Source organism: Procambarus clarkii, chromosome 52, assembly GCF_040958095.1.
Source record: "Procambarus clarkii isolate CNS0578487 chromosome 52, FALCON_Pclarkii_2.0, whole genome shotgun sequence".
Classification (NCBI taxonomy): Eukaryota; Metazoa; Arthropoda; class Malacostraca; order Decapoda; family Cambaridae; genus Procambarus; species Procambarus clarkii.
The window spans coordinates 25,515,080-25,535,627 of record NC_091201.1 but is presented as its reverse complement, the minus strand read 5'-3'; the positions used below and the strand labels follow the sequence as shown (position 1 = coordinate 25,535,627).

Sequence of the window (20,548 nt, the reverse complement as noted above, 5' to 3'; positions counted from 1 at the left end):
ACGTTGGTAGCGACGGTGACAGCTGCATCAGACCTATAGAGTAACTAACGAGCGCCTGGCCAAACTACACCATTAACCTCCTAACGCGTCCGTTGCCAAAACAAAGGCCTTTAACCCTATGCAAATGAGGAATGATTTATTGAATTTATTTCATTGGCGGAGCCACGGCTTTAGAGGATGTCCAGTGGCATTTATTATGGTTGGTGGGGGGAGGGAGGGAGTTTGTGCGTGTGTTGTGGGGGGGGGGAGGGGGGAGAGAGTTTGTGCGTGTGGTTGGGGGGAGTTTGTGCGTGTGGTTGGGGGGGAGGGAGTATGTGCGTATGGTAGGGCTGCTAATAGGAAGTCACCTGCATGGGGAGCTGCTACAGCTCTAGGACGGGGCATATTATATATATATATTATATATATATATATATTATATATATATATATATATAACAATCTTTGGACAACACCCACCAGTGGGACTCGAACCCAGAAAGCACAACTACCTTCCAGTAGCTGGCATAACTAGTATGCTTTAACCCACTACGCCATCAGACCTTACAAAAGAAGTAGATAGTTCGAGATATATATATCTCAAACATCTCTACCTCCCGAAGGCACCAGATGAGTGAGGGGTCAGTCTGCAATTTTCGTCAAGCCACTGTCAATGTGAGAGAACTCGTGTCCAGCTTATAAGCCTATACTTGCATAAACCACAAGTGAAGATAAACAATCTTTGGACAACACCCACCAGTGGGACTCGAACCCAGAAAGCACAACTACCTTCCAGTAGCTGGCATAACTAGTATGCTTTAACCCACTACGCCATCAGACCTTACAAAAGAAGTAGATAGTTCGAGATATATATATCTCAAACATCTCTACCTCCCGAAGGCACCAGATGAGTGAGGGGTCAGTCAGTGAGGGGTCAGACGAAAATTGCAGACTGACCCCTCACTCATCTGGTGCCTTCGGGAGGTAGAGATGTTTGAGATATATATATCTCGAACTATCTACTTCTTTTGTAAGGTCTGATGGCGTAGTGGGTTAAAGCATACTAGTTATGCCAGCTACTGGAAGGTAGTTGTGCTTTCTGGGTTCGAGTCCCACTGGTGGGTGTTGTCCAAAGATTGTTTATCTTCACTTGTGGTTTATGCAAGTATAGGCGTATATATATATATATATATATATATATATATATATATATATATATATATATATATATATATATATATATATATACATTCAATTTAATAAGTACACTTACTAAATAATAACTAATATTAGTTTTTAAATATAAAATTGATATATAAAACAAATGCGTCAATATACAAGCATCAGTATTGGCAATGAATTATAGAAGTCACTAATTATCAGTCCAGGATATCTTGACATCCTGGATATCGCCACCCCTCCCTCTGATATCCGTGACAGCCATTTTTAAAAAATAGTCGCCAACGGAGTTATTATAGTTTATTGACCTGAACTCTGTTCTTGAGAAGGTGGGAAGACTAAAGAACACCCAAGAACGTGTATAAATGTTGAAGAACAGAACCCGAATTAATTGGACAAGATAATTGTTCTAATTTGTATTATTGCCGTTAATTTCTTAACAAAGCGAAGGTAAGCGTCATAGTAATCGCTCCTACGTGTACAAGCCTTGAGGCATGCTGGTTGTGGTAGTTAATTAGTCATAACAACAATGGTTTCATTGTCTCGTTGAAGATTCGCAATCAAGTGTTCACCTTGTCACAGGCAAGAGCTTCAAACTCTTGACCTAGAGCATCTTGGCGTACCAACTTCCTTCCTCCCATCCAACTGAGATGAACTGGATGCTGTGCATCATCTGCCAAGAGGTTCAGGAACAGGATCTGACACACCTTTCAGTCTAAAAGGAAATGAGATCTCATTTTCAAAAGGACATATCTGCTTTCGAGAGAGTTCAATAACCGAGCCACAAATAAAGCATTCCAGAACGAAGTCAACTTTTAGGGCAGGAACGGTTGAAGGCCTTCATCTCTAGGATAGATGAAATTGTTTATGTAATAATCTAAGATGAGGTCTGATAAAGACCTTTTGTGCCCTCTGTAATGCTTTTGCGCTACCGCTCACAGGATGAGTATGGGGTGCATAATAAACTAGCCGCCTTCGGCGGCAACAATCAATCCTTCATGTCCCTCTCTCATCTGTTTTCCTATATTGTTGTTGTTTTAGATTCAGCTACTGGGAACAAAAAGTTGCAAGTTGACCAGACCACACACTAGAAATTGAAGGGACGACGACGTTTCGGTCCGTCCTGGACCATTCTCAAGTCGATTGTGATGAGGAGGTAGGGACAGGCAATAAATAGTCAAGAGAGAGCTGAGGAGGAAAGTCAGGTGTAGGGGATAGTAGTAATGAGAACTGCAGCAAAAATGAGAACTACTTGCAAAAAGTTGCAAGTAGCACGGGCTATGGTGACCCCGTTGTGGATATACCTGGCACAGGAGCGGGGCTGTAAGAAATACAGTCTGCCCTCCCAAAGTTGCCAAGCATCGTAGGTCGATTTATGCGATGAGAAAATGCGAAGAGATGAAACGCCAGAAAGATTGACGAAGCCAAGATTAAGCCACCCAAGAGGTGGCACGGGCATGAATAGCCCGTAAGTGGTAGATTTTTTGTTTGGTAAATGTATACAGTGTGCTGAGGAACTCTAGAAAGGAAGGAGTAAGACTATAAGGAGAACGAATTTAGTCAATAAAAATAAAGCGCCAATGAAGACAGAGATACAGGCTACATTTAAGCAGAGAGAGGGTAGGAAGAATTGGATAAAAAGGGGAAGGGTAGAAACAGGGGCCAAAGGGGAAAAGGAAAATAGGGGAGAAGAGGGGGGGAGGCAGTAAACAGCGAGAGTGGGACATACACAATCAAGGCCGGGTGAGCTTTGGCTATCTATCTGTCTGTATGGATGTAGAACATTATGCAAATCCCAGTGAACTGATTTATGACTAATGGGACATTTCCCCCCATCCCACCACCCTGCCTCTCTCAGCTCACCCCTTCACTTTTCCATCGCCTCTCCCTAACCCTTGACCTTTTTCTTCTCTACCATGCCGCTCTATAGATCCCAGACAGGCCATTATAACTCTCAGGACAACTAAACAGCTTGCAGTTCATCTAGTCACTTTACTGAGCATTTAGACCCTTTACTGGCTATCTAGATCATAGTACTGGCCATTTAGACCACCTTACTGGCTATCTAAACCACTTTACTAGCCTTCTAGACTCAATATTGGCTATCTAGACCCCCTTTAATGGTCAACTAGAACCTTTAATGATCATTGAACTGAAAGGCATTGCAACAGGAGATAATAAATAGTGGTTCCCAAATGGGTTTCCCAAAGATCTGGCGAACAGATAATACATAGTCCAGGGCGCTGTGCATTACCTGGTCAGGGCGCTGTGCATTACCTGGTCAGGGTGCTGTGCATTACCTGGTGATTTCAGGATAAAATCACACTTCTTAACAACATTCAACAATCTGATTAAAATAGGAATAAAAAAAAGGTAAAAATTTGCATAAGAAAGAGAAGGAAAAAGAACAAAAAAGACTTACCAGATTACAAAAAAGTAAACACAAAAAAGGGGTAAAAAGAGAGGTATTGTTATGTAGTGTTAGTCACGGGAGTGGCCTTGGTGGTACAGGTTGTCAGGCTAGACAAAAGTGAGCAGCAGATAGTTAAAGGATTATCTCTCATTACTGAGCTTTTTTTTTGGCTTTTGTTGTTAGTTTAATCTCCTGACGCAGACGTGTTCATATTTTCATACAATCCTAACCAGCATACTTGCATTTTTCATCTATCCTGCATAGATAGAGTCGGACAGGGCTAGAAAGAGCTAGAGTTCATAGAGATTTATTGAACAGTCATCCACAGAAGACTATAGTTCTTTTACAAAGATTACCAGCCTTCTTGTCTGTTCTACAAATGTTATAGATTTGTTCTTCTATATTGAGTGCAAAGGGGTTTTCAATCCTGGGCCACAGAATATCAGTGAAGGGAATTTACTATGGTATATTACAATTCCAGCCAGCATATATATATATATTTTAGACACTGCTGGCTCATTAGCCACCAGTGTCCCCTCACAATCCACCAGCGTCCCCTCACAGTGTGGTGAGAGAGGGGAATGAGTGAATGGAATATTTGTTTATTTCCAGGGAAATTTGGTTGACAATTTGGATGACATGGACGTGGGTCAGTAATTCCTCTGAACGTCAGAAGCAGTCAGGGTAAATTCGAACATTCCAGTTTGGCAGCAGGATGCTGCTTCAGGAAACTTTCCTTATCAAGACTACTCATAGCTCAATTGATAGAGATTCGGGCTCACACGAGTGGGGTCTACGGTTTGAAACCCATATATAGCTCAGGTGACTGAAATCGGAATACAGAAACTGCAGCGTAGATTTATCGAAGTTCCACTGAATAAATATACAGTTGCGACTATGACAATTAAGCAGCAGCCAGGAACCACCTCTTGCTATCACTCAATGACTACTAGATCAACCAGAATCCCACAAACCCCGACTCAAGGGCCATTAACCTCAAAGGAAAATCCCCTATCAATCAAACCCACCGACATTCCACACCGATCTTCGTCAATAATTACGTAGGTCACCTAGAGACAACGAAACAGCTTGTATAAATCACTCTCAAAGTATAAAATGCAACTGAACCTAAATTAAATCATTACAGAATCCATCAAGTTCCATCAGAGACTACCGGTACAAATCAATCTCTATCACTGTTGCTCAGAGATGCCAGATAACAGTGAGATGATGATAGTTGTAGAGGCAAGTACCTACGGCGTCATACCAACGTGATTGTAGCAGTTAGAAGCCGGGAAGGCCAATTAGAGGGAACTATATAGGACCTCTGAGATGGTTTCCGGGCATCTACGAACGATTATCATCATCATCCGAAGGTCACCAAGACGAGGCAGAGATTATCATTGTCAGTCAGTCACAGGAGCAATTAGGAACAATGCATGCAAAGATTTAAAACCAGAGAGAGAGAGAGAGAGAGAGAGAGAGAGAGAGAGAGAGAGAGAGAGAGAGAGAGGAGAGAGAGAGAGAGAGAGAGAGAGAGACTTCGACGTATATATGAGAGGGTGGTCAGCTGGGACGACATTTGTCATATTCAAATGAGGTGTTACAAGGGAGGGAAGCTGGCAGAGGCCTGGCCAGGCCTGCCACCAGACGGATGTTCGTTCAACAAAGGTTGTGTGATGATAAATTGTTTTTTTTTTTATATTAGCCTTTACACACACACAAACACACGCGAACACGCAGACAGAAATACATACCGTGTATGTGTAATTAGATTACATTAATACTCCTCGTCAATTCTACATCTTAGCCTCAATTGTTTGAACCACCGTAAGTGTTACATAAACAACATAGTTTCGATCTAATCGTGTGTTGTTTGAAATCTTTTGTAATTCTTTGTAAACAAAATACCAAGAAGTATACTAATCAAACAGCATTAAATATCGCTTAGGCAGCAGACTATATTGAACAACACTTACTCTTAACAATGACGAAATGCTCGTTAATTTAACCTCACTATTTATGAATTGAAAACAAATGAAACTCGCACATCTAGTTCAAATGCAATTCCAGTCCAAACTGTGGTTGACCCCAGAGATACATTAGCCAGTTTGCATCAAAAAAACAATGTTTTTCATGTACATAATTACATCTATTATTCATTTAATGCCATTTTAAGACAACTTGAAAATGGCTTTTATTTTTTCACTGTGATATAAAAGCCAACCGGACATTGTCGCTAAAAAAGTACGTGAATATAGAGCAAAGGAACGGGTGTAAATCAAGGCTCTGGAGGTACTAAGTGTCTTAGCAATATGTTTAGGAAATAACCTTGTTTTTGTGTAAACACGAGTGTGTCTCAGGCTCGGTTTACGGGCTCACCATAGCCCGTGCTACATGGACACTCCGTCCTGAATAGCTAAATCTTTAACAACAACAACAGTGTCCCAGGAGAATCTTGTCCAAATGATGTGGCTCCGTTACTTCCCCCCCCCCCCCCGCCCTGACACCTTCAAGCGACCCTGGTCTTGTTTGCATTCCTCTGGGTACCAATTTCATCCCATTTCCACCACTTATCTTACTGTAAGTGTTGGACATATTACTGGCGACGAGCAGTTCACGTAAAATATACCCAGTATCTACCGGCTTTAACGTAAGACAAGCATGCTGATTGCAGCCCGTTTGACAAGCGTCTAATTTAAAGTTGTTGAACCAAGCCATAAGCGTACGACCTCTCTTCCCCCCCCCCCCTTCCCCCGACCAGCTCTCCTGCCCTACCCAGGTTGGTTGCTCATTAGTGCGAACCGGCGTCCAAAGTGAGGTGATTTAATCCTACTAAATCACCTCACTTTGGACGCTAGTGTTCACGGCTTCCAAACAAAGGTGTATAATGTTGAGCTTGGATTGTTTATTGTCACGCCAATCCCAGCACGCCTCTGTCCTCCCCACCACCCTTCCCCCTCAATCCCAGCACGCCTCTGTCCTCCTCACCCTTCCCCCTCAACCCCAGCACTGTCAAGGAGCTGCTTAAACCGTGTGATTGTGTTTGAAGTATCACGTAACAATAGAGGTTGTTGTTACAACAACAGCTTCTGCTGTTACTACTAATTATATAAATATAGAAACATCAATAATAGATGTTAGGGAGGGAAGAACACGTTGTTCAAAGAAATAGCAGCACAGCAAAGAACATTATTCAGATATGAACATACTAATGAAGACCACATCACACCATATTTACCACAGCACAACACAGCACAGCACACCACACACACCCACAGCACACCACACACACCACAGCACACCACACACACCACAGCACACCACACACACCACAGCACACCACACACACCACAGCACACCACACACACCCACAGCACACCACACACACCCACAGAACACTACACACACCACAGCACATCACACACACCACAGCACACCACACACACCCACAACACACCACACAGAACATATCGAACCACACAGACCAAAAAAAAAGACCGCTTACACATTATACCTGAGTACACTACGCATTAACTAGTTGCACGGGAGTCAGCCAACTGTTGTGAGTTGCATCTGGGAAAAGGACAGTCATTAGCTAGGGAAGCCTCGATAAGCCTAACAGGCTTGTTGTCCCTGACAGTGAGAAGCCAACAACCATTTAGCAGCGTCTTAAACGCCCCTTGTAAATGCTCAAAATCTTCCCAGAGATAAATATAAAAAATTATGTCTTCTAAGAATATGAATTTATGAATCTATATAAATATTCACTTAATAGACAGAATTTTTTTTTAATGTTCGTGCCTCTGCAGATCAGTGAGTCGTCTTCAACTATGAACTTCAAGATGTCAAAAATAAGTGAACAATCACGAACAAACATGAACAAGTGTGAGTACAGCACCGAATCGCTGTACTCTGTACGATCCTGTGTCATTTAAATGCGTTCGAAAGCATAACATTTATCGTCAGTGCGTTCGTATGCAAGAGAAGATTTGCCGTCACTAATGGCCAGGGGGCCAGATTCACGAAACAGTTACGCAAGCACTTGCGAGCCTGTACATCTATTTTCAATTGTTTGCTGCTTTGTTTACAGTTATTAAAGAGTTAATGAGCTCCGAAGCACCAGGAGGCTGTTTATAACAATATCAACAGTTGATTGGGAAGTTTTCATGCTTGTAAACTGCTTAATAAATGTAACCAAAGCCGTCAAAGAATGAGGAAAGATGGACAGGTTCGTAAGTGTTTGCGTAACTGCTTCGTGAATCTGGCCCCTATGCATCTTTTCTCAATCTTTGGCGGCTTTTTTTTTTACAATATTTAAACAGTTAATGAGCTCCGAAGCACCAGGAGGATATTTATAACAATAACAACAATTGACTGGGAATTAACTATATCCTGAATGAGGTAAGACAAGCTCAGTTACAGAGATAGAAAAGTTAAATAATAAATTATCAACTGATGTGTGTTCTGATAGCATTGTATTCAGACATGGACATATATTTCATCCTTCACTCTTGCGTCACATTGTATTTCAACATTCACTCATGCGTCACACTGCATTTCAACATTCACTCATGCGTCACACTGCTTTTAATCATTCACTCTTTCTTGCGTCTCACTATATTTCATTACTCTCTGTGTGTACAATTTTCGTAAGAAAGTTCTTGCATCTGACATTCTCTCTCATGACGTCACAGATAAGGATTTATAATGTGGTGGTGAATCACGGAGAGAGAGAGAGAGAGAGAGAGAGAGAGAGAGAGAGAGAGAGAGAGAGAGAGAGAGAGAGAGAGAGAGAGAGAGAGAGAGAGAGAGAGAGAGAGAGACAGACAGACAGAGATACAGAGAGACAGAGGTATTTATCAGGAGAGAGCAGTAAGCCATTACAACTATATTCCACTTGGCAAGGATAAGGATTTCGGAGGATAGGAGTTGTGTCCAACCAATTGGACGGTCAGGGATTGGACGGCTGATCTACAAGAATCGCTGCCGTCCCTGTACCGTCTAGCCCCAGTGATTGGACCAGAGAAAGAGACAATACGAGACGGACGGACGGACAGAAAGAGTGCGCAAGAGACAGACAGACGGACGGATAGACAGTACCGTTAGTGACAAAGTGTGAGACGCATCCCGTCATCAGTAATGACGTCAATGGCTTCATCACTGAGGATATACGTTGTGATGAATTGGACCTTTCTCAATTTGCTGCCATTATCAACTTTAGACCATGAATAGTGTATATGCACTCAGGCAGCGTTAATTCGTGTATATATGTATGTGTGCGTGCTTACTTTCGTGCACACACACACACACACACACGTACGCACGCACACACACACACTCACACTCCTGGTGTGTGTCCCGGAGTTGCTACAGAAGCTTTAGTCGCCGGAGCCACAGCGGATATGACAAACTTTATCAGAGGAAACAAGTGTACGTGTGGCAAGTGCCAGTGTCTGAGGGCCAGATGTGCCACCAGCACCAGCTGGAGGTGACTAACTTGTCTCATTCCACACCGATTTCTGTACCCAGGAGAAAGCGAAAGTTCTTTGAGCGGCGTCTGTGCCGTAGAATACAGCCGAGGCTTTAACCCTGGCCTCCGAGAAACAGGTTTTGAAGTATATATGTATAGGAATATATATATATATATTACCTGTGTAAGTTTACCTAAGAAACGTGTGTGTGTGTGTGTGTTTGGACTCGACTCCAGGTTGTGAATGATACACAGGGCCACCACTATGATGATTCTCATGGCTCTGTTGTTAACCTCTGAGCTCCTCACTACAGCCATGGCCCAAGAACTTAACCTCGACGCTGAAGGTAAGGTATATGTAATGACTAAATTAATGCTTAATTATTTATTCAACTGACTTTGTTCACGGTAACGAATCAATAACATTGGTTCATGTTTCTAGGCAAGTGTGAACTTTTGTAGTGAGGAGAAACTTGAATTCCATTTTCATCTGAATAGGGTACAGTTTCGTGCACAATATTGTACACAGTGCCGAGTGACAATAGTGCACAGGTACCGAACGATAACAGAGCACAACACCGAGCAAAAATAGCGCAAAGTGACGAGCGAAATTAGTGCACAGTACAGAGTAAAAAACAACGTACAGTACCGAATGAAAACATCAAACAATACCGAGCGGAAACAGTGCTCAGTACCCAGCGAAAACAACTCCAATTATATTTTGTAATGAGCTTCGAGATACAACCTAATTTTCATTTGTTAGTAATCGCCATAGCCAAGAACTGATATAAATTAGGCAAATTTAGATTCAGGAAAGACCTGAGTAAATTACTGGTTTAGAAACAGGAATATTGAATCTTGAAACCAGTTACCGAGTAACGTAACAGACATGGAATAGATGAATTATTACAAGAGTAGGTTAGACATATATACTGATGAGTTAGAGATGGAAATCAATAGGAACTGTATCGTATGGGTCAATAGTCCTTCTGCAGTGTCCTCTGTTCTTATTATCTTCATTGCTCACGAAATACTGTCTAGCGCCAAAATGATATATTGATTACAGATGCCGAGTATTGCAAACAAAAAGGCTGATATTGAGGGAGTGGAATGTAATTGTTCTAAGGACTGGAAATGTAGCAACGAGAATATCCATTCATAAAGGTGTTGGACGGTGTCTATGAGGCGTTGCATAGATATGAAAATGTTGTATTGTTTAAATTATTGACGTAGACCAGACCACACACACTAGAAAGTGAAGGGACGACGACGACTTTTCGGTCCGTCCTGGACAATTCTCAAGTCGATGTTTTATTATTGTCAATACTTATTCAATGACTAATGTCTTTACTACCTATTTAGACGTGTTTAGCAGACAATTTATCTATTGACTTTGACAGTGGCATTATGAAAAAAAATGAAAAATCTGAAAAACCTCTGAAAAATCCTCTGAAAAATCTTCCAATTACGTATGGTTTTAGGTTTCACTTTTATTTTGAAGAATAACATTATCTCCTGATGTATCACTTTAGAAAAGCAAATCGCTTCGCAGGTTCACATCGTCCCTGTGAAATGGGCTTCAAACCTGCATTTGAATAAGGAATTTTCCTGCTAAGAATCTCTTTTGTTTAGATGAGATATCATTCTCATCGATGTCCGAGTGTTCCGTTATCTTTATTGCCCTTTATCTTGATGTTATCCGAGCTGACATTTATTGTTGAGCGAGTGGCAAATTGCGTAGCTTTCGACATGTCATGGTATTACCAGCGGCATAAATTCCTGCTGCCAGATTGACATTCCATCAACCAGGAGGCCTGGTCAGAGACCGGGCCGCGGGGACTCGGCTCCTTAGAGCCACCTCAAGGTAGCCTACAGGTAATCTCAAGGCAGCCTCAATAAAAACTCAAGCTAACCCATTTTTTTAAAGAATTTCTACTGAATAAAGAATCTTTTTGAATAAAAGTCTCATTGTTTCAATTCAAGAACCCGGTTGAGGAATTGCAACCAGTTCGTAAATCTTTCTTGTCTTCGTTCTTTGTTCTCACAGGGAATTGGATTCTCTATTTTTATCCACTGAGAGACTCTATAGTCTTTATCCACCAAGAGACTCTATGGTCTTTATCCACCGAGAGCTCAAGCTCAGCTTCACTTTATCCACACAATGGTTCCTAGTGGGATCTAATACCTTTAAGCAGTCGATGTTAACAGTGCCCTTGGTAATGACCAGATCTAATCTTACAGGTTGGCAATCTTCGTCTCGATGTGGCAGGTCTAATCAGACAAGCTGATAACCTTCCCCCCTTTCATATAGTTTCTCATATCTTTATAATTTATGTTTTTCGTGATTAGGAGAGTTGATTTCATATTTTGAGCCATTGGTTCTGCCAGTCTGAATAATATCCAAAATGACAATGATATTACCGCCCTACGCCCCTTAAATCTTGTACGCTGTTATCATATCTCCTCTGATTCCTTATCAAACTGTGGTTAGGTTGAGATGTGGCTGCCCCTTTTCCCCCTTTCTTGTATATAAGAAACCCATTAAGCTCTGGTTTAATGGGTTGAGCTCTGGCTCTTTCAGCCCGTCTGTCAACTGTCAATCAATCAACTATGTTCTCTCCCCTCCCCCCAGGAAGCAGCCTGTAACCGCTGTCTATCTCCCAGGTACCAATTTACTGATAACAGGGGAATCAGGGTGAGGCAGGGTATTATCAGGGAAAATCGCAAAGCCATTACGACTATATAGCACTTGGATAGGGTTAGGATAAGGATTTGGGATGGGACAGGGGAAAGGAATGGTGCCTATCCACTTGAACGGTCGGGGATTGAACGCCGACCTGCATGAAGGGAGACCGTCGCTCTATCGTCCAGCTCAACAGTTAACAGGGGCATCAGGGTGAAAGAAACTCTACCTATTTGCTTCCGCCGGCGCCGGGAATCGAACCCCAGTCCACAGCACTACGTATCCAGCGTGCTGTCCACTCAGCCACCAGGCCCCAGAGAGAGTATGTGTGTGTGTGTGTGTGTGTGTGTGTGTGTGTGTGTGTGTGTGTGTGTGTGTGTGTGTGTGTGTGTGTGTGTGTCACACCACACACACACACCAGGAAGCAGCCCGTGACAGCTGACTAACTCCAAGGTACCTATTTACTGCTAAGTAACAGGGGGCATTCAGGGTGAAAGAAAGTTTGCCCATTTGTTTCTGTCTGAACCGGGAATCGAACCCGCACCACAGAATTACGAGTCCTGCGCGCTACCCACCAGGCTACCAGTCCCCGTGTGTGTGTGTGTGTGTGTGTGTGTGTGTGTGTGTGTGTGTGTGTGTGTGTGTGTGTGTGTGTGTGTGTGTGTGTGTGTGTGTGTGTGTGTGTGCGCGCGCGTGTGTGTGTGTGTGTAGCATTAAGTGCATAAACATGAGACAGAAAATGTTAGAGATAGCTGTGTGGGTGGGGAGGGTTGGTGGGTGGAGGGGGGGGAAGGGGGGGAGGGGGGGGGTGAAAGGAAGTTGTTATCACCAACAGTGGTTGTGAGGGGGAGGGAGGGGGGGGGAGGGGTGGGGAGGGGGGGATGGGGGGAAGGGGGGCGTGACACCGGCTGGCGTCCTTAGCTGGTCTAACTCTTTCTTGAAACACCACCATCACCACCACCCTAATGAGGGGTAGTGGTAGTGTCACACCCTCCACTACCAAGGTTAGGTTAGGTTAGACACTACCAAGGTGTCGAGGATCACCACATCAGTGTAGGTAGGTAGTGTACTCTAGTTACACAGCCCAAGCTGGAGTAGGATTAAATCCTAGACATCCCGTTGACGTTCGAACTTTGCTTCAACGTTATTCTGAACTACAATTGTTTTGCAGCACATGTCACTACATGATTAAAATAGAATGTCTGTCAATCTGGCTTGAGGCCAGACGCTTGAGGCTAGCCTCTCCCACCTATGCACGGAGATTACTGAGGAGCCCAACATATGTGGTTCAAGGTCGGTTCTATTATTCATAGCAGGATATCGTATGCTTCGATAGAGAACCCCCATGACGACTCTGGCACTGGCTACATGCTCGACCCTCTACAAAATCAAAACAATATTAAACAGTATTATTTTCTTACTATTTTGTAAATCATTAGACATTATTCTCGGCAAAACGTAAAAAAATATAATCATAACTTTCACGTAATGTGTCAAAGAAATGTTGTTTATGTCATTTGACACGTTTACAGCAGTAAGTAGAGTGTCTTGGTTGAATTAAAGACAAATATAGAAGAGAGAGAGAGAGAGAGAGAGAGAGAGAGAGAGAGAGAGAGAGAGAGAGAGAGAGAGAGAGAGAGAGAGAGAGAGAGAGAGAGAGAGAGAGAGAGAGAGAGAGTGGGATGAAAGCAAGAGAGAACTCGAGTCTATCTGGGTTCTCAACTCCTAAATGACACAAAATTTTGGGATCAACCCGAGTACTTCATAAAATTCCCATTCGAGATGAAACACACATCTCACCCGTTTTTTTTTACAAAAACTATCTCTGTATTTGGGAGGAAAATTCAATATTACCGTTGTGGATCGTATCAATTGACTACATGTTACAAAAATTTCGAGCGTCCCAACAACGACAATTTCAGAACTATTAATTTGTGTGTTAAATATATAGTCAAACTTATGAAAGTTATGTATGTGTGTTGATGTCTAACGGATCTATTTCCAGACTGTGTTGTGTATGGCGAGAAAAATAGCGAAGAGCCACACGTGAAGGAGTTCGAGGAGCGGGTGTCCACATCCGTAACACCACAAACTAACATAATGTCAATGAAGCTTCATCTGGTGTCCGCCTCGCACAACTGTACCATCTTCTTTGTGGTACGATCACTCCTTTCAGAATGCACGAACGGGAGGACGACGAAGCTACTCAACTGGCCCATTGAGCTCTTCAGACAATACGACACGACGGAGATCTGGATACAGTTGGCTGTTTCCGACGGCGTCTCAAAGGCAGAGTCCAACTCTGACGACGCATCGCTGGCCGGGTCCTATATGAACAACGTCACACTGGCAGGGTCCTTGTATGACTTATTTCTTGTTGGGAAACTAGGCAAGCTCCAAGGGCGGTTGGTGATTCCCGGAAGCGGACTGACTCCTCCCGTCCGTATGCACTGGGTCACCGTGGAGGAAGCCAAGCATTACTTCAACTGCGTCACAGGTGAGGCTTCTGGTGGCACGTACGAACAAGGAATGTCAGGAATTACTGCTGACTATATCAGTGACCCCCAAGAGCTTGCAAGGAGTTCCGGTAGACTTTTTAAAAATAATTTTGGTACATTTGCATTTATACAGCTGCCCTAAATTATGTAATCAAAAATAGATCTTGACACACATCACGTAATCTATGTGATACTAAAATCGTCATCATCTCGTCATAAAGGGCCCCAGGTGATCAGTAGCCTTCACTGGCAAACAGTGATTGTATTATAAGGTTATCTTCAAGTTATCATCTCAACCACTTACACCGTAAATGTAGAATTTTTGGTTTGTAAATGTCTATCGTAGGTATTGGCTAAATTCTTGTTTTGACCATAATAATTTCCCTATGTTAACGCATTTAACGTAGAACTGATTGTTTAAGGCAAAAGTCTTGATTACATCGAATCTAACTATTCTACATTTATAAATATAACATGGACATAACAAGCTATAGTGAAGAACAAAACAAATTAGAGCTAATTATTTTATTTTCGAGACTTATCGCTGAGACCAGCGCCGCATATATTTCAGGATGTTTGCTGAGCCGGGCAGCGAAGACACAGAGTGGTGACCACTCAATCTTCCTTCGTCAGGGTGAGGGCCCACTGCACCTCACTCTCACCTACACCGGCGGCTCCCGGGGAGGACATCACACGGCCAACCTTACCTCAGCTGACCTGGGCCCGCCGGCAAGGCTGAGGAATATTACACTCGTTTGGGACGGTCAACTGGGCACCATTGGGGTGAGGTTCACGCTCAGGTTTTTTGGGTATATTAACATCTCAAAAGTTGACCAAACCTCACCGTAGATAGTGAAGGGACGACGACGTTTCGACTTGAGAATGGTCCAGGACGGACCGAAACGTCGTCGTCCCTTCACAGATGTATGTATGTATGACGAGGAGTCACAATAACGTGGCTGAAATATGTTGACCAAACCACACACTAGAAAGTGAAGGGACGACGACTTTTCGGTCCGTCCTGGACCATTCTCAAGTCAAAACGTCGTCGTCCCTTCACTTTCTAGGGTGTGGTTTGGTCAACATATTTCAGCCACGTTATTGTGACTCCTCGTCCGCATACATCTCTAAAGGCTAGTGCACCTTAGACTATTTTGAGGAGGAGGTTGCTCAAATTTTGATGGTTTAATAGCACTAGGATTAGGTAGGGATTTAGGATAGAGGGGAGGATAGGTGCCCAGCCACACTTGGACGGTCGGTAATTGAAAATGCGAGGGAGACCGTTGTTCTACCGTCCAGTCCAAGTAGCTAGACACTATGGAGGTATTTGTTTACAACTCTTCCCGTGCTTACTACAGGTGTTGGTGGATGGTGCGCCTGTAGGGGGTCTTGTTAAGTACTCGATCCTCGATCACAACAGAGGAGTGGAGGCCGAAGTGACGGACGGAAATGGACTGGTGAGCGCCTGTGATTCTCGCTTCCAGGGCGTGGCGAGATATTTCCCCCCAGGTAAATACGACCTCGACTGTTACCTCACACGCTAGTATGACCCTCAAGAGATTAAGATCACAAGTACATATGTGCATATTGGGCCATCTTAGGCAGGTTCAGTATATCATGATCCTTGGTACATTGTTCGTTTCATCTTACTGGCAGACTATCCCAACCTGACTATCCCTATCCTTCTTTACAAACGGATTTCCAAAGCAGTACATCCTTATGTCTCTTCCTAAAACCAAATTTATCCAGTTTGTACTTACTGTCGTGGAGTCTGACCTGTTTCAACTGTTCCAAAAATCTGTTTATTTCCTTATCTTTGGCATGCGTCTCTATAGCTTGTACAGATTGGGACGTTTCAAGCTGTCTTAACGGGAAAGGAACCCAATACCACCGTTCTCAGTATTCTCTGTAGAGTTAGTATGTATTCTAATGTTCTCTATTATATAAGAATCTGTTCGCTTTGAGGCATTCCACGCCTCTCTCTCTCTCTCTCTCTCTCTCTCTCTCTCTCTCTCTCTCTCTCTCTCTCTCTCTCTCTCTCTCTCTCTCTCTCTCTCTCTCCCAATTTGATCTACCAATGACTTTATGGTCATTGCCATTTATGGTCTTTATGGTCAGGTCAGACACCAAAACAGTAAGTATACATGTCGTATACAACTCTGCTGACTTTCCACAGGTTAAGGAATAAGCGTTATTCACTGTTAAACTCTACTTGCTATTTTTCTGCCTAACATTAACATTTAAGTCTCCGTGCACCTCACTAGCACTTTTCAAGCGCTATAGTAACACTATTTGAGAAAATTTGCATAAGACAGTGTTTATTTCAAAAACTAAATGAGCTATTTCTAATATTGCCATAATAATCAACATTTATAAAATAGCATCTGGTGAGATTTTGAAATAAAAAATTTGAGCGACAATAGTAGGAATTAGGAGTAAAATTGACAAATAGGAGAAATAGTAATGGCAGAGGCTGAGGGGAATAACCAGTAGTTTAGGCTGAGAGCCAAGGAGACATCCATAAAAATATCAAATAAATGTTTAATCTTAGATAGTTCCATTTTTTGATCTTGCAGCCTTAAACATAAATTATAAATCAACATCTGATAAGGTTCTTAAGGGAAGATAAGAATTTGGATGTAACGTGTGTAAATAATGACCAATAGCAGACAGCTATATGGGGGATCTGAAGAATCCAAAGTGATGGGATTTCACTCTTGCTATTTCTAAAATGAGAAACTATTATAATTAACCTAACGTAATCCAAATTTATCCAAACGTATAATTCCGTTTATCACCATATATAGAAAGTAGCTTCTGATGGAGTTTATTTTAAATGTAAATTTTGATTTAACAAAAAGAATATTTTTAAAAAAGAATATTGAAAAAATATTTTTCAATATTGGGGTATAATATTGGTAAATAACAACATGGGGTGAAGAGCTGCGACTAAGACAACGTTCCAAGAACTGATGAAAGCATATCAGAGGGAATAGTATTCCCATATTTGAACCTGTAATCAACCTGTCTTTTTTTTGACGATTTCTTAAACTGAAATTACTGCTTTCAGGAACTTTTCAGTGATCGATTTCAAGGTTATTTGTCAGTAATTCACAGCAAGTGTTCTCTCACCCCCTCTTGCATACTGGGAACACATTTATAGACCCATCAATTATTTGCACCATGCATAAATTCCATTTATCACTTCCCCTGTACCTTACAGTCACTTTAATCCAAGGTGCACTTATACTGCTTAACCTTACAGACTTGTCGCTGCCATCCCCAGACAGCAGTAACTCATCATCATCCTGTCAGACGATGATTTGGTTATTGGCCCTAATTTTCCTCATCTGTCTGGCCACCACAGCCCTCTTCGCCGCCCTCTATTACCAAGCTTCCAGGAGGCTGCTTCAACTTCAGCGGCCCTCTACCAACTCGAGGACCTCCACCAACTCGAGGACCTCCTCCAAGCGCACGAGTGACAGACGCAAGGACCTGACGGTCACTGACTCGCCCAACGAGAAAGAAGATTGTAACAGCGCCTCGGAAGTGACTATGACGGTGTCTATGAAGACTCCCGAAGCCACCCCTGGCTCGGTCACTGGCCCCAGATCACCCAAGTTCGTCTCGACAAAAGATTTTGTTGATCTGAACCTCATGTAAAACCGGGAAGCTCGGCAGCTCTATTCCACTCTGCGATCTCATTTAATACTCTAGATTATAGAGGATTATAAATGAGGTGCCGTAATGGAATTTTATTTCGGTTATGGACTAAAAAAAAAAAAGGGTATTAAAAACTGCTTTTAACGTAGCAGTTAAACCATAGTTAAATAAACCTCATTCTGCTTCAGTCATACAACGATATTTTACTGTGTGTGTGTGTGTGTGTGTGTGTGTGTGTATGTGTGTGTGTGTGTGTGTGTGTGTGTGTAGCTTAAAACTGATGCTGGGGGCCCAATTTAGCTAAACGCCTATTTGTGTGATCCTAAAATGTTGAGAATATTGTTGAAATATCTGCGCCTATGAACCACGAGTGTAGCGGGGTAAAGTATACATGTAGGTCCCAACTATCTTCCTACATTTATAACTCTCACGAAGGCAGAGTAGGTATGTTACTCAATTTGCTAGTGATTGACAAATTCGCATCACATCATTCTAGGGAAGCGTTTCGCTAGGCACTCCTTACATTTTCAAAGATAAAGGTGTCTTTGAAAATGTAAGGAGCGCCTTGCGCAACGCTTCCCTAGGCATCAGACCATAAATATAGTGTGAAAATAAACTTTTGGAGAGTTAATTTTTCAACTTCCCTCGACAGTGAAGAAAAACATAAGAAATATTGAGAAGATTCGTCTTAGAATCATTAATCATACCGTTAAGGCCATATTCAATAACAGATTATATATACGTGTGTGTGTATATATAATGCTCGATAATGCTCACAAAGAAAGACGTCCCTGAAAACAAGCCACAATTTATGCGTGCATAATTTAGCTTTAACCTAACTAGTCTTACCTGTTCGCCATACCTGATAAAAGGTTAGCATATGCTTTACATAAATGAGCTAATGATTAAGATATATATTTTATGTGCCTTATTAATATATGCAGTTATAAGCAGTGCTGATTTGTCACAGTGTGCATGGGAAAATTTACTGTATTAGATATTGCTGTGTTGAAATAGCATTGTATAAAGGTTGAAACGTTTATTGAATTTATTTGCAATTTTTTTCTAGTTATTTTTGAGTGTGAAAATTTGAGAGGTTAATACCAACAGAAAAAAAATATATATTTAGTGAAATGCAGATGGGTTGTCATGTTGATAGTGACAGTGGTAGTGAGGGAGAACTTTAGTAGAGTGAGATTTGTCTTGGAAAGACGGGGGGGGGGGGGGGAGGTTGCAAATCCAAAGCCAGGGAAGAAGCAGTTCCAATGACGAGGGGAAATTTCAAAGACAATTTCCTTCCAAACAATTTCAATTGTTTGGAAGGAGTTCCAAACCCGGGGAAAGGGGTTCACTTTCGAGCTCACTTCGTCCCAAAGACGAAGTGAGCTCGAAAAAAAAGTGTAACGAGGCGAGTTCTCGATTCAAAGGTTAAAACCATATTCGTAATTAAAAATTTGAAAAATTATTTTCAATTATGAAAATATATTTCCTTTTATATTTCTCATAAAATTGCCTCAACCTATTACAAAAATTCAGAGTAATTTGAAAAAAAAAACATAATGGGAAAAATTATGTCGTGTATTTGTGGATACATTTTGTGTCAAAGAGAATTAGATATATAAAAGAAAGCAAGATTATTTGCATATGATATTATCCCGTAAATGACTTGTGGTGGAGTCAGCTGGCAGGGCGGTCAGCTGACTGTGTAAACAAGAGTCACGTGTCTGCGACCATCAGCTGTGTATTAGTGTTAATAAACATTTTAATGCAATGTTTCCGCTGGGAACTGAGTCTGTATTATTGTCAATAAAATATATAGAAGTAAATTGTTATTATGACTGTAGATGACACCAGATTGTGCCACCTCGTGTGCCAGAACGCGCGTGCACACACACACACACACACATGCCATGCGCACACACACACACACACACCTGCCATGCACACACACATTTGGGGGTGGAGGCTGACTCCATACACAGTTTCAAGTGTAGATATGATAGAGCCCAATAGGCTCAGGAACCTGTACACCTGTTGATTGACAGTTGAGAGTCGGGACCCAAGAGCCAGAGCTCAACCCCCGCAAGGAAAACTAGGTGAGTACACACACACATGCCATGCATGCACACACACACACACACACACACACACACACACACACACACACACACACACACACACACACACACACACACACACACACACACACACACACACACACACACACCTGTCATACTTATGCACAGCAAAAAATTAAGATATAATAAAAGACAAAAAAAAAAGAGGGAGAGGGGTAACATAAGAGGGGAATTATATTATTTCTGGAACAGAGGGGCGACAAGACTAAGTAAGCCAGCTATTGTAGAGTGTAGTGGTAGTGTATTGAGCGTGTCCCCTACAGCGGCTTCATTACCCCTTTTATTCCTCCCTCTGTAATACGGGGCTCGAACCCTCAGGCGACGAGTGCTTTAAAGCTCCATTCCCCCCCCCCCCCAACACAAAAGCATACATGTTTTTCACACGATATAAAGCAGATACTTTTCTTGAACGTCACAACCGATTTTAAACTCATTAGAGAAGAGCTGTTCGATAGTTCTATATAGTCGAGGCGCGCCTGACTAAAGTTAATTCAAGAATCAAACTGGACGAAATCGCATATGA

The 20,548-nt window shown here is 42.2% G+C and overlaps 1 protein-coding gene across 2 annotated transcripts; it reads left to right on the top strand.

Annotated features, from left to right (window-relative positions):
- Window positions 1-8,980: 8,980 nt before the first annotated feature.
- Window positions 8,981-19,713, top strand: LOC123763629 (uncharacterized). Of its 2 annotated transcripts, none has more exons than XM_045750870.2 (5): window positions 8,981-9,390; window positions 13,732-14,223; window positions 14,796-15,007; window positions 15,583-15,733; window positions 17,490-19,713. In XM_045750870.2, exons 1-5 carry the CDS (start codon window positions 9,288-9,290, stop codon window positions 17,885-17,887), a joined length of 1,356 nt encoding a protein of 451 aa, XP_045606826.2. In that variant the 5' UTR covers window positions 8,981-9,287; the 3' UTR covers window positions 17,888-19,713. The 2 variants fall into 2 exon arrangements, with proteins under 2 accessions (XP_045606826.2, XP_045606827.2); XM_045750871.2 differs by having other exon boundaries at window positions 9,031-9,390; window positions 17,592-18,927.
- The last annotated feature ends 835 nt before the right edge of the window (window positions 19,714-20,548 follow it).

Coding starts and splice junctions, on each gene's coding strand:
- LOC123763629 (XM_045750870.2), top strand. CDS start 9,288: ATGATACACAGGGCCACCACTATGATGATTCTCATGGCTCTGTTGTTA. Junction 14,224..14,795: donor TTACTTCAACTGCGTCACAG/GTGAGGCTTCTG, acceptor CATATATTTCAG/GATGTTTGCTGAGCCGGGCA. Junction 15,008..15,582: donor GTCAACTGGGCACCATTGGG/GTGAGGTTCACG, acceptor TGCTTACTACAG/GTGTTGGTGGATGGTGCGCC.